The following is a 15128-nucleotide window of genomic DNA, read 5'->3' on the forward strand; positions in this document are numbered from 1 at the left end:
ACCCAAAAGAAGAATACTTTCAATGCTTCATAGCATCTTTACCCTTTAAGTACAATAGGATGTGCTATTTGGTGGGGATACTGAGGCATAAAGAAAGCAAACAATTTACCCATAACAAATCATGAGATGTGACTATCCCAAGAAATCCCTAGGATTCAGAAGTCTGTTCATTTCTCCTGAAGATAGGACAATGCTGTAGTCAAAAGGTAAGTCTAAAAGGAAAGGGTACAAATCTTCTGGTACCTCAACATGGCATACAAGACCCTTTACATGGTGGACTCACCCACCTTTTAGTCTCATTGCTGCCACAGTCCAGTCACACAGGCACTCAACCCTTCCCCACACAGCATATGCACTTTCTCTCCTCTGAGCCTTTGGACACACTGGTCTCTCTGCTTGGATCCTTTCTGTTTGGAAGAGCCTATCCCTACCCATCTTGCAAGGTACAGCAGAAATGCTATCTTTTCTGACTCCCCAGTCTGAGTTAGCTGTAGCCTACTCTACACCCAATATATTGAATACAGAGAATCATTATAGTGCAGTAGTGAAGAGCCTGCATTCTCGAGTCAGGCTACTTGAGTTTCAATGCCGGTTCTATCACTTGTTAGCTGTGTGACCTTGTGTATGGATAACCTCTCTGCAATTCAGTATTCTCATCTCAGACGAGAAATGTTTTAACCACTTATTAGGACTGCTGTGAGAAATAAATGAGATGATACATGTAAATGGTTAAAATACTTCCTGCACATAGTTGGCATTTAATAAAAATAAATGCTTCTTTATAATAATTTACAATAATAATTATTATATTGCACTTAAATGTGACATTAAAATTGTTAACTTACTTCTCTCTTTCAAACTAGACTTTGAGATCTTTAAATGAGGGGACAAAGTCTCTACCATCTTCACACCTCTACGACCTAGCACGGGGCCTGGCAACACAGTAGTCAGTCGAAAATGTTTGTGAACAAATGAATGAAAGAATTCCTCTGCAATCTTTCCTGCTTAAGAGATTAAGGAACAGAGCTCCTAGAGGTGAATGTTATTCTGATATCCTGACCTTGAGGTCAAAGACACAAACAAGGTTAGCCTGCCAGGCCTCATAACCGCTGTAATGGATAGCAAACAAGAGATGATTAGCAAAACACCATGGGTACCCAGTGACATCCAGGCCCCACCCTACAAAGCCCTTTCTCTCAGCCTTACGAAGCCAGAAAGAGGCAGGCAGATGTGTTGGAACACAAGCTGCTCCTGGCCAGCATTTCCAGTGTGAGGCAGATGGAATAAGCTAGAGGATCCTTGGGTGAATTTTCCAGCTATGTATGGATTCTTTGATTTTATACCAATACACACAAAATAAAATAAAGTTGTGACTCTCATGGACAAACATCTGAAAATCAATTACTTTAGCAAGGAGGCTTGCTTTTATCATAGATAGGTAACACAATGCACAGCATGGTTCATCCTTCATCTGGATGAGTAGAGAATAAACAATCCACATCAGCAGGGGAAAACAAAGTCAGTAGAGGTTCCAGAACAGGGAAACATTACACGTCAGAGACTCTACGCTAAAGGCCAACTTAGAGGCTGGAACCCCACTTCTGTATAATAAGCAGCCCTGTATAATAGCTCCATTTCATGTCACAAGTATCAGAGCCATTTTCTCTGGCTTCCAGCTGGGTCTTCTGAAATGAAGCCACTGCAAAAACCAAACCACGAATTTGCAATCAGAGAACAAAAGAAACCTAAGTGTATTACTGACTTAGTTCCCTCTTCTCTCTACAAACTAAGTCGTCAGGAAGAGAAATGCCATATCTAAGAACATATGGTTATTATTTTAGAGGGGGGAAAAGAATGCCTAGTACACAGCCCCAAGAAAAATTTTAAAGAAACAAAACTGAGAAGTTTAAAAAAAAAATTACCAAATTACAGAATCCATACACAGATTCTTTCCACTCCATATTTGATACAAAACTGTATTCCTCCACACAACTACATCCAAAAAAACTGGGTGGGGAATGGGGAAAAAAGACTAATATTTACTGGGAAATAAAAACACATTATAAAGAGGTAAAGAGGTTAACTAGCTTGCCCAGGGTCACACGCCCAGTCCCAGGCAGACCAAGAAGGGAAGGCAGGTCTGCTGATGCTCCTTGAGCCTCTGCTCCTTCAGAATTCACGGCCCGCTTGATCACAGAATCAGCATGGTTCACAGTCACACTGATCTCAGCAGGAGCTTACTGTCTGAATACGAACCAGTGCTGAGGGTGAAAAATTCTACAGAAGTCCCAAGTATGGCTGTTACTATTAAAAAGCCATTTTCCTCTTAGTTTAAAAAAAAAATTACAGAAAAGCTCAATAGCAAATCAAAATTTAATAATAATCTTGCTCCTTTCTCCTCTGAGCACAGAGTTTAAGGGTCCTTCCCTCTCTGACTTCCTCCCACTACACAACAGCTTTCAAGGCAGCAGATCCCATTGCCACCCCATCTCCTTGAATATATATTACTTCTCAGCAGGCTCCGGCAGGAGTAGAGAAGGAGCCAATCTGTGAGGGAGTGAACAGAAGATCTCTCATAATAGCATAGAGAAGACAGAAAATTGCTGCCAAAAGTGTAAATTGCTTTTTTTGCTTGAAAAAGAAAATCACTCTAGGCTTCAAAGACATTCTTTTAAAAGATGACTCCACAGTGGTTAATATCCACATTCTACATATTAGGACTTTTGCTCCTCCTGCCCTCCAAGAATCCTTGCCGTCTATATGACTGCATCAGGGACTGGAAGAGTAAACTACCAGGTGGAGGGGCAACAGACAGCTAATTCTGTGAGGTCAGAGGAAGGCTTGGTTGCCTGCTCCCCAGGGAGTCTTAAAGCACCCCTTCTGCTGCTCACTCTCAGAGGACACTGCATGAGGATGAGATGAAGAAATATCCCTTTATAATGACAGGCTAAGGAGAGGAGAAGTAGCTTGCAGAAAACAGAGGCCACAGCAATTCAAAGTCAAAGCAAGTAAGAACCCCCAGGTTAGAGGAACAAGACCAGAGTGGTCCTCTGAGGAGTGGTGAGTCCTTCTGGCTTTCACACAGGGTCACACAGAGACGTGCGCTGGTCTCTTGGAGACAGTCCGAATGCCAGTTGAGGGCATGAGTCCTGAGGCCAGGCCAGATTGAGGTCTGAGCTCTACTGCTTACTGGCTGTGTGATCTTGGGCAAGTTAATCTTTCTGAGCACGAATTTCCTCATTTTACCAGTGGGATAAAAACTACATCATAGCTCCACATGAGGATTAAATGAGAATACATAAAAAACACTGTACACAGTAAACCTTCAATAAGTGGCAGCTACAATTATTGTTGTTGATTAGCAGGACAACTAAACAATAAAATCCAGGACAAGGAACAGACATGACTAAAAGTACAAATACTTGGCCACCTCACGTCAAACAGCTTGGGAAGTCAAAAGAGAAAAGAGGGAAGAAGGCAGGGAGACTCTAGCTGGCAGGAAGGGAGGAAGACACAGATCTATTACAGACAAACACGTTTCAGTAGGACAGGAATTCTCCTTTGTTCTTGCCACCACGGAGAGGGGTGGGAATCCACTTCTCCCTCAGACTTGCGTGCAGACAATGGGGAAGCGGCCGTGTGGAAAGAATGCTAGTGAAGGAGACACAGGACTAAGAATCCAAGCAGATCTGGAACGCAGGGTCTCTGGAGTCCTTCCTCTTCCTTCCCCTGAGCAGGCAGACCCACGCTCCTTTGTCTCCCTTACACAGCAAACTCTCATTAATACTGTCAGCAATACAGAAGCCTTTGGTACAAACTCTGCTTGGCTTACTGAGATGGTAAAGTGTACATCATAAATGAGAAAAATTTCAGATCAAAGGCAATCTGCCCTGAAGTGTTAATTGGAACAAACTGAGCCAAATGGTAGTTCAACACAAACTGAATGGAACCAGTAAGTCTGCATTTAAATGTTAAAAAGAAAATTTGACTCCTCTTTCTGCCAAATGAGAACTTGCTCTTCAAGTGCTCACTGTACCAAAAAAGGGTTCTGTCAAGTCCTAGTCCAACAGGATCCCTGCTGACACCCACGGCAGCCCGGCCTGAGGGAGACACTTGGCGTCTTGGTTGCTGGTAAAGAACCTCTATTGCTTCACCACTGTTTTGCCCAAATGACATGAAGCTATCTGCAATTAAACTCTAAAGCCAGGATCGCACACTGAATAGTATCTCTGAAGGTAGTTAATCTCTTCATAAGGTCCCTGTAGCCTTCTAATCAACGCCACTCTGGCATGTGGCCATAAAGATAAGATGAGTGTGCCCATCATAAGCAGACTCTCTCAAGACAGAAACGCCATTTCTCCCCGTGGACTCTGCACATTCTGTCTGCTAAGGTGTTTTCTTTACTCTGGTCTTACTGGAACTCCCTTCTCTGGGGAGAAGGTCTAGGGCTCCTCCCAGCAGCTGGAGCTAGTCTTGAGAACAGAAGGGGGGAGTGCCAAGAGAACAATTTAAAGAGTTTATCTAAACCAAAGGTCTGTGCAAAACAGTGACAACTTGCTCAATAACTAGAGGCTGATTTAGGCTCCCAGCATCGCCAGCCTAGTCTAACTAGTCTCCCCGGCTCCGGTGTAGACCCACTTCATTTGCCATTCTACAGGCAGGGGAGACTTCCAAAATGCACATCTACTCAGGTTAACTCCTGTTTAAAGTTCTCTAATGCCTGCCCACTGCCTGCAGATAGAGCGGAGATGCCTTCAGGGGGCCTATAAGGCCCTAAATCATCTGGCTCTGCTTTCTTCCTCCACTCTCCTCTTGTCCGGCGCTTCGACGCAACCTACTCCCTCACCTGAACGACTCTGCCCTTGCTCCTCCTCTGCTGCCCTCTCATCTTTCAGACCTCTCTTTATATATAACCTTTTCTGGTAAGCCTCCCCTTATCCTCCAAGACTGACTTAGGAGCCCGTCCTAAAGCAGCCTAAACTTCATTTAATTATAGCACCTCCCCCACAGTATAAGTGCCTGGTTATAAGCTCATCTCTCCCACTACACTTAGGCAGGGGCCATGTCTGTCTTAGTTATCATTATATTCCCACTGCATAGCACAGTGCCCAACACATAGTAGGGTCATAAGAAAAGAAAAGAAAAGGAAAGAGGGAGGGAAGGAGGACGGATGGAAGGTTGCAAGGAAAGGAAGAAGGCAGGCAGGCAGGCAAGGGGAAGGAAGGAAATGAACACAGCAGAGGGAGCCTATTGCTGAGGAGGCTGGTAGATGGGGTTTGAAGGGATCCCCTGAGGCTCTGTAGGTTTGAAGCAGGATGCCTGTGGCTTCAGTCACGGTAGACAGGAGCTGGGTCTAGGCTGAGAACAGGTGCCAAGGGAGGGAAGCACCAAGACACGCAGATGTGGGACAACACTTGGCACTAAGAAAGGGGTTCAGGATATGGGGAGGGAGAGGAGAAAAGAAGGAACTGTATCTGCTGGTTTGTAAATAAAACCAAAGAAGGGCCGAATCCTGGCTCCAGTAAGGTAATCTTGGACAATTCATTTAGCTTCTTTCAATGAGAAGTCTGAACTAGATAAGCAATTTTCAAACTGAGTTCTGAGGAACTCTAGGTTTCTGCAGAAGCCCCTCAGTGTCTACTGTAATGAAGAGAAAAGGTTCACCAGAGGATGTGGCCCCCAATTTTATCCAGAGAAAAACTGCTTTACATACATCGAAGTTCTACTTAAAGCCCATTTGAAAAAAAGGTGCTTCTGCTAAAACTAAAGTTTGACTAGCAATGGCCTGCAGGACCTTTCTGATACCTCCCAGCCTTAACAGTCCTTGATCCTATGTGACAGAGGGGGGCCATGTGAACACTGCATTTTACTGTTGTACAGATGCCCCTCAATCGTGCTGACGGCAGAGCTGCAGCGTTTCCTAGAGCCTGTTGTCACAGCCTGAGCAGCAAAGCTAGGTAAACCAAAGTTCAGGTTCCTTGCAAGGCTGAGGCAATAATGAAATGCACTCTTAAATTTCACGTGGTTGGGGACCGGCCCCGTGGCCGAGTGGTTAAGTTTGCATGCTCTGCTTCAGTGGCCCAGGGTTTCGCCAGTTCGAATCCTGGGCGTGGACATGGCACCACTCATCAAACCACGCTGAGGCAGCAACTCACATGCCACAACAAGAAGGACCCACAACTAAAAATATATGACTACGTACCGGGAAGCTCTGGGGAGAAAAAGGAAAAATAAAACCTTAAAAAAAAAAAAAGTTAAAAAAAAAATTTCATGTGGTGATACAGATGCACAAAGCAGCAGTTTTCCCCAGAGTGTTATACCTATGACCTTGGAGTCACCATATAGGTGTCTTGAGTCAGACACAAAGATGTTAGGGGTCAGAAATAAAGACTACTGGATCCAGAGTCCATTAAAAAAGGCAATCCAATTCCAGTCAAGAAAGAACAACACAAAAGTTTATCTAGTCAGTCCAGCTGATAGCCTAATTACCATCCAAATACAGTGCCTACTCTTCTTAACAAGGTATGAAGAACAAAGCAAAGTTACCCTCATGACACACTTTCAAGTCTACCTTTATCTGAAGGCTACACGCAGGAAACACCACAGATGGGGAGGGAGACGGGAGTCTCACTAAACACGATCTTCAAAGCCCTGGCTTCAGACAGAGATACCTTCTCTGTGCTGTTTCTTGGTTGTGCGTATTTCACGGGGCATTAAAAAGGCCACAAATGTCACTCTACTTCAATTCTGAGAACAGACAAGCAAGAACAATGTGATCTTACCTGGGTCCTTCCTCGTCACCCTGAAAGAAACAGAAAGAAACAGCATTAGAAATCAGCATTGGTAGAGACCAATTTAGGTTTCTCTCTCTTCCCTCTCCTCTCCCAACCCGAAAGCAAGGCTAGTGCATTTACTGTAACAGTCAAACCAGCAGACATCTAAGGGCTGACAAGGGCTAATATAAGCCCATGTTCAAACTGCCCAGCAGAGATGAACTTGCCCTTGCAAGCAGAGAAGTGAATGCACAGACCTAGGAGGCCTAAATAATAGCCCTGCCTTTTATTTGTGTAGCTGGCAGTATTTAGTTCTGAGCAAACTGAGAGCCCAAAATAGCAGCAGGTCTTAGGCAAAAGCTGACCAGCTCCAAAAGCTTCAAGCTGTTTCCCTCAAAGACTCCTTCCTACCTTGGTCCAGCATTTTTTTCTCCAAACATGAACACAGCCACTCTAATACAGAGCACACTATGGTGGAAAGGGCACTGAACTGGGACTCAGGAAATCAGGATTCTAGTCCAAGCCCTGTTATTTATTAGCTATGTGCCCTGAGGCAAGCTAATTAACTAATCTGGACCGTGGGCTTCTCCTTCGTAAAAAGCAGTTCTGGCATGTAATGGTCCACATCCTTCTTCAGCCAAACAGTGGCTTTTCTCTTCTTCTCATTCATTCTCTGCAAAAACAATGTAGAAGGCTTCTTTGTCTGGGTACTGTGTTCTCTGAACCTGACTTTATCAGTGATCACAGCAGACTGCTTTGAGCCTCTTTTTGAGAGCAAACAAGATTTTTCAAATGACTCTTCAGCCTTTTCCAAGGGACCTCACTCATCCATTTAGTAACAAGGTATCGTTCACGTCTTCTTGAGCCATTCAGGGTTGGTCTCAACAGAAAATGTATCTCCTAGCTGTTGATAACTCCCCAGAGAACTTATCTGATTGATTGTTCCTATTGGTATAAAGGAGAATGAGCTCTGAGTCAGACTCTGTGGATTTAAATCTTGACTCCATCACGTGCTTGCTCAAGTGTTACCCCGGTCAAGTTATTGTGCCTCTCAACTTCGAGTTCTTAATTTGTAAAATGTGGGTAATAATTGTTCCTGTATCATAGGATGGGCGTGAAGATTAAATGAAATAATGTATATAAACATCAAGCGCAGTGCCTAAGATACAGGATGCACTTAATAAAGGTAATTATCAATATCAGTAACAATTCAGTATGATACCTTAAGAAGCTACTACATGTGGGCGCTAAGGGTAAAAGACAACTCATAATGATCTAACCTAGGAGCTCCCATTCTAGACCAGGGGAAACAGACAGAAAATGAACAATGACTAAATGGGCTAAGGACTCTATGAAAGACAGAAACAGAATGCTTCGAGAGTCAAATGGGCAGTGATAAACACTGCCTCTCCAGGAGAAGGTGGAAGGCTTCACAGAGAAGGTGACATTTATAGTGGCACTTGAGGGATAAGCAGGATTTTCCCAGGCTGACAACAGAAGACGTGGGAAAAGCACTGGACTAGCAAGAACAAAGGCACAGAAGTCAAAAGAAATGTATGTTTAAGGAATTCTGAGTTCTGCAAAAGCAGAGAATACGGACGTGTATTTGTGTCTTGGGCGGGGACGTGGGGGTGGTGGTGTTGTGGGGCTGGGGGTTGTGAGAGAAGCTGAGGTAAAGGGAGATTGCCAGGGAACAAGCTTATAAAGGACAGCTGCTGCCAGAAAGGTAATTTACATCAGATTATCCACTGGAGGCTGGATAAGAAGGGCATTTTAGCAGACTGTTAAGGATCTGCAATACTGGTAAGAGTGCTAATCATCCGTACTCTAATGAGAGAGAAATGTGGGGTGAGAGATGGAAGGAGGGTACAGGGATCGTGGATGCTTTCTGTGCCTTTTGATCAACTGGCATGTCTTATGGGAACTATAATCTAGTAAGAATGAATTTATATAATTTAAATTTAATATGAATTACATAACTATCAATAACATAATTAAGCCTCAACACAATTTTTCAATTATCTTTGGATGTGAAAACATAATCGTCTAGGAGAACCTTATGGAACAATGTATCTGAACTTTCCCCCGTGATGCAGAGCAAGTCCTCAGGATCACGTGTCTTGCTGCAGGGGATGAGAGATGGCCTTCGTCAGTTAGAGGGACGGGGCTTCAAATTCTGGCTCATCTGTTTCAACAACAAGGCTCTTGGCAACTTACTTAACTTTTCCAAGATTCAGTTTCCTCATTTACACATGGAGACCCTAATTCTTAGAAATTAAAATAAATGAGAAAATGTGTGTAAAACACTAAGCAAGTGTCTAGTACATTTTAAGTGTTCAATGAATGGTGGTCATTATTGTACTTTCCCTGAATTGTTAACTAACAGCACTTCTAGGGGGAGTGGGGAAGGACAGAGAAGATGGGGCACAAGATTGTGCTTCACATTCATCCATTTCTGTTGCTTATAGATATGTGGTTCTTTTCAGAAACAATAATTACTATCGCAAAACATGGGGTGGACCAGGGTGAGAGTTTCACTGTTGAAGGAATGAATAAATGAATGAAAGAACAAATACACATAGGAATTATAAGGCAATTCTGAATAGGTCAGAGACATTCAGCAGATTACTAATCTTGCTAGCAAAAAGTGTGCACATGCTATTCCTGCTACCCCAAATGTATATCCCTCTTCTGAAAGCCTAGCTGATTCCTGTCCATTCTTTGAGACCAAGCCTCACTGGGAAACGTTTCCTCACTGACAGGCTAGGTGGAGTAATCCTACTCTGTCCTCTGCATCTGTAGGGCTCCCACTTCTGGGCAGTAGTTAGAGCAGAAAACTGACAGTCACAGTGCCATACAAGGTCTCCCTTTTTGAATTCCAAATCCTTGAAAACAGAAACTGTGTTGTTCATCCCTTTATTTACTGCCACCTAGCACAGCGCAAGGCACACAGTAAATAATTATTCAAGAAGGAAAGGAGGGAGGGCAAGAAGTAGGATTTAAGATTAGTTTCTACCACTAGTATGAGTAAATTCTGGTTTCAGAAAATATTAGAACTGAAAGTGTGTTAAACACCAGTTTCCACTTAAATGACTTATTAGATTAAGCAATGCTCCCAAATTGCTCCGTAAAACACCCTAACTGCTCTTGGCTGGTAGGCTACACTCTGGGACAACCTCTCATTTCTGCTTCCATCAGTGGAAATGGATATTCACCAAGAATCAAACAAGTCTGTTCCTAAGCCTGTTGATATCGGTTGAACTTATAATTATGATGACACATTTTATTAAATAACAAAAAATGAGTGCAAAAGAGAAGAGTTGCTTCCATGAAAAGTTGAATGCTTCCAAAATTCAATAAAGATGAGTTACTTAAAAACAGCTGTCAATTTTGATGTAGGTGAGACAAGCAAAATATCAGAAAAAATGAAGCATAAAATTCTAGAGTCTATATTTAGCTTGCTTCGAATGTTACTCCTCCTCATTATAAAGAGTCTGAAATTGGACTTTATAAATGGTGCAGTATGGGTGTGGTTTATGCCAGAAATATGACATTCCACCCCAAATAGCAAACCCATATTCTCAAAGAAAAGGCTGTGACTCAGAATCAAAGACATACACAGATGCATATTTCAAGTTTAAAATAAACATTTCGGGTATGCAAGCATCATTTTTAATGATTTACTCATTTGAACTGACTTCTCCTAAGATTATCTCACTGCAGCTCAGCATTTTACTCTCAAAACTAGACAAAAGATAGAAATGCTCACGACATGCAAATAAAAATAAAGACATACCATTTTTTAATACTTGACTCTGGCAAACAGTATTATAAAAGAACTAAATTCAGCCAAAAAAATTAGAGAGTTTCAAAACTGGTGATGAAAATGTAAACTGATACAATTGTTTTGTGGACAGTTTGCAAATATGTATAAGGGCCTGGAAACGTCCATATCATACTCAGTAATTACTTATGATTCACAAACAAAAACATTTACTACAATGTTATAAACAACAGTAAGAAGCTGGAAATAAAATGAGGTAAAAGTTAAATTTATATCATTGATTCAGGATTCAAACATTATGTTTATGAAGAATTTCTAGTAATATGAGGAAAATTTAAAATACGATGTTAGGAAAAAGCATGAGGGGATGAACTAACTTTATTGTGGTAATCATTCTGCAATATATACACATATCAAATCATCACATTTTATACCTTAAATTTACATGCTATCTGTCAATGATATCTCAATACAGCTGGAAAAAACCTCCCCGACACACAAAAAAGAAAAAATGGAACAAATATAACACTCAGTGATAACTATCTACTTAGTGTGTTGTGTTTACTTTCTGCTTTGTCTATAAATTTTGAATATTCTATAATGATTAAGAAAGAAAGAATTTTATGTAGTTATTTGACGAGGGGAAAGAGCACATCTTATTAGACCTGTGGGACTGTGAAACTCCTTCTCTATCCTATATTCTATAAGATGACTCAGAAAGATTAAAAACACATTTTTAAAAAGAAACGTCACCAAAACACCACCTTGTAATCTCTGGGCTCTTTCAACCGGCAGCTCTGTGCCTCTACCTGACCTAATCAAACTCACCGGTACTGAAGGTTCCTTACAGCAGACACACTGTATTCATGGGCTGGTTCCGGAACAATTTTTACCAATCAAAGGCAAATAGCATTTGGGCAGGTGGGATATCTAGAATTTTGTCTTTAATAGCTATAGTGAGGTATAATTTTTAATAACATAAAATTACTGGTTTTAAGTGTATATTTAATGACTTTAAGGAAATTTACAGAGTTATACAACTATTACCACAAACTTGCTTAAAAACTATACATACATACACATACAAAATTATGATTTTTTCATTAATTTCTTTAAAAGCATATGACTGTTTAAGCTAAAATTAAAATTATCTTGCAGTGTTTATAATATATGTAGATTTTACACATATGAAAATTATAACATAAAGAACATGGAAGGAGAGTAAACTGGCCTATACAGTTACAAGGTGTCTACATTTTATGTGAGGTGGTATGATATTAATTTTAAGTAAAATGAAAATTTAAGGATATATATTATAATCCTCATAGAAACTGCTAAAAAATAATATAAAGTAATAGAGCTATAAAAGGCAATAGAGATATTAAAATGGAATTCAAATAAATGTGGCAAAAATCCAAAAGATGGCAGGAAAAGACAATGGGAAGAACACAAACAGACGGACAAACCAAAAAATCATAAAATGGCAGATCTAAATTCAACTATATTAATAATGACATTAAATGTTAATGGACTGCACACTTCAATTAAAAGGCAGAGATTATCAGAATGGATAAAAGAATAAGACCCAGCTATATACTGGCTATGAGTGACACACTTTAACAATGCAGGCAGACTGAAAGCAAACAGACGGAAAGAGATATGCCACGGAAACAGTAAACGTAAGACTGGATTGGCTATACCAACATGAGATAGAATAGACATCAAGACAGTATTATCAGGGAAAAGGAGGGACATTTCATAATGATTAAAGAGTCAGTTCATCAAGAAGATGTAACAATCATAAATATGTATTTGCTTAATGATAGAGCTTCAAAATCTCTGAAGAAAAGCTGACAGAATTAAAGGGAAAGACAGATAAAGCCTTAATTATACTTGGAAACTTAACACCCCTCTCTCAGCAGCTGATAGAATAATTAGACACAAAAATTAGTTAAAACATAACTTAAAAATTACTATTTTTAAATTAATATTAAATAGAATACTATAGCCCAAACTACAGACTATAAATATATATATCTTTTTTTTGGTGAGGAAGATTGGCCCTGAGTGAACATCTTCCTCTTTGTTGTATGTGGGACACCGCCGCAGCACAGCCTGATGAGCAGCGTGGAGCTCCGGGCCCATGATCCACACCTGCAAGCCCTGGGCTGCTGAAGCAGAGTGCACGAACTTAACCACTAGGCCACTGGGCCAGCCCCAGAATATACATTTTTCTTAGGTGCACATATGCATTCACCAAGATAGATCATATACTGGGCCATAAAACAAGTGTCAATAAATGTTAAAAGACTGAAATCATTCAGAATATGTTCTCTGATCACAACAGAACTAAATTAGAAATGAATAATTCTAAGATATGTTAGAAAATCCCTAATATTTGGAACTAAACAACACACTCCTAAATAATTGATGAGTTAAGAGAAAAAATCACGTGGTAAATGAAAAAACCTTTCAAGTTGAATGATAATGAAAACCAAAGTTATGTTGTATTTCAACTAAAGCAGTGCTTAGAGAAAAATGTAGATTTAAAAGTTTACATAGAAGAAGAAAGTAGTAAAATCAATGATCAATGAAGCTAGAAAAGAGAACAACGTAAACTCAAAATAAGTAGAAGAAAGGAAATAAGAGCAGATATAAACAAAATAGAAAAGAAAGAGTAACATTAGCAAATCAAAAGGTTAGTTCTTCAAAAAGACCAACAAAATTAATGAAATACTAGTTAGGCTGATCAAGAAAAAAGGGGGGAAATTACAAATTATCAATATCAGAAATGAAAGATGGGTTATCATTCTAGATGCTACAGACAGTTAAAAAGTACTAAGAAAATACTATGAGCAACTTTATACTAAAAACTACAATTTACATGAAAACAGTAAATTCTTTGAAAATTACAGCAAATTTTTAAAAATTAAATCATAAGATGAAATAAAATTTGAATAGCTCTATATTAAAGAAATTGAATTGTTTATCAAAAACCTTCACATAAAGAAACTCTGGGACAGATGGTTTTGCTGGTAAACTCTACCAAATATTTAAGGAAGAAATAACACCAATCTTACATAAACTTTTTCAGAAAATACATGAGGAAGGAATACTTCTCAGCTTGTTTTCTGAGGCCAGCATAGGCCTAATACCGAAGCCTGACAATGATACAACATAAAATTACAGATGAATATTCCTCATTGAACACAGGCATAAAAATCTTTAACAAATGATTAATGAATTGAACCCAGATAAAACATAATGACCAAGTGGGACTTTATCTCAGGAATGCAAGGATGATTCAATATTGAAAAATTAACCAATGTAATGAACCATTACAACAGAATAATGGAGAACCAAATAATCATTTCAATAGGTACAGAAAAAACACCCTACATAACGTCCGTTCAAGTTATTGCTCTCCAGAGTTAATGTGTCATTTCTCTCTGGCTACTCTGCTTTCAAGGTCTTTTCCTTGTCCTTAGTTTTCAGAAGTTAGATTTTGATGTGTCTGAGTATGGATTTCTTAGAGTTTATCTTGCTTGGGTTCATTCAGCCTCTTAAATCTCTAGGTTTATGCCTTTCAATCAAATTTTAGAAGTTTTGAGCCCTTATTTCTTCAATTTTTTTCAGCCCCACATTCCTTTTCCTCCCCCTTACTGAACATAGGTGTCACATGTGTTAGATCTTGATTGTCCCACAGGTCCCCAAGACTCAGTTCAATTATTTTTCCATCTCTTTTTCTTGGTTGTTCAGATTGGCTATCTCTTGATCTGTCTTCAAATTCACTGCTTCTTTCCTCTGTCACCTCCAGCAGTTCAATTATTTTTCACTCTTTCTTCTTGGTTGTTCATATTAGACCAATATCTTCAAATTTACTGATTCTTTCCTCTGTCATCTTCAATTTGCCATTGAGTCAATCTAGTGAATTTTTTATGTCAGTTATTATATTTTTCAGTTCTAAAATTTTCATTTGATCCTTCTTTATATCTTATTTCTTTGCTGACATTTTTTATCATTTGTTTCCATGGTTTATTATTGCTCATGGAAACATTTTTATAACAGTGGCTTTAAAATCCTTGCCTGATAATTCCAAAATCTGTGTCATCTTAGTGTTGGCATCTACTGATTGTCTTTTCTCATTAGAGCTGAGATTTTATTTGTTCTTGGTAAAATGAGTAATTTTAGACTGTATCCTACACATTTGGAGTATCATAAGAATCTAGTTCCTATTTAAATCTTTTATTCTAGCAGATAGAGCCTCTTTAGGTTCAGAACACTTGTCCTGCATCACTTTCGTGGACTGTGGTTCAAAAGTCAATTTAGTTCACAAAGCTTCTGCAGTGCTGTTCTGGTCTGCCTCCCTCAGGAGACAGGACTCCACTCCACAGCCTCCACTGTGCTGGGGATGGAGGAGGGGCATCAACTCATCATTACCGGGTAAGGGTGGAAGATAAGCTTCCACCCTCGGACTCTCTCGGGGAGGGGCATTGTCTAGTTAATGCAGAGGTGGGAGACAGGAGTTAGAGCTCCATCTACAGTCTCCACAGGAGAGGGGTACTATTTCC

General features: G+C 40.0%; 1 protein-coding gene across 2 annotated transcripts in view; it reads right to left on the bottom strand.

The window, feature by feature from the left end:
* Positions 1-15128, bottom strand: part of TRIM44 (tripartite motif containing 44) — a 106245-nt gene that overhangs the window by 46180 nt on the left and 44937 nt on the right. For both annotated transcript variants that reach the window (XM_046643638.1, XM_046643639.1), the window contains exon 4: positions 6783-6802. In XM_046643638.1, the coding sequence (XP_046499594.1) occupies positions 6783-6802 (20 nt within the window). The remainder of the gene's footprint in view (positions 1-6782; positions 6803-15128) is intronic.

Source organism: Equus quagga, chromosome 17 (genome assembly GCF_021613505.1).
Source record: "Equus quagga isolate Etosha38 chromosome 17, UCLA_HA_Equagga_1.0, whole genome shotgun sequence".
NCBI classification, from domain to species: domain Eukaryota; kingdom Metazoa; phylum Chordata; class Mammalia; order Perissodactyla; family Equidae; genus Equus; species Equus quagga.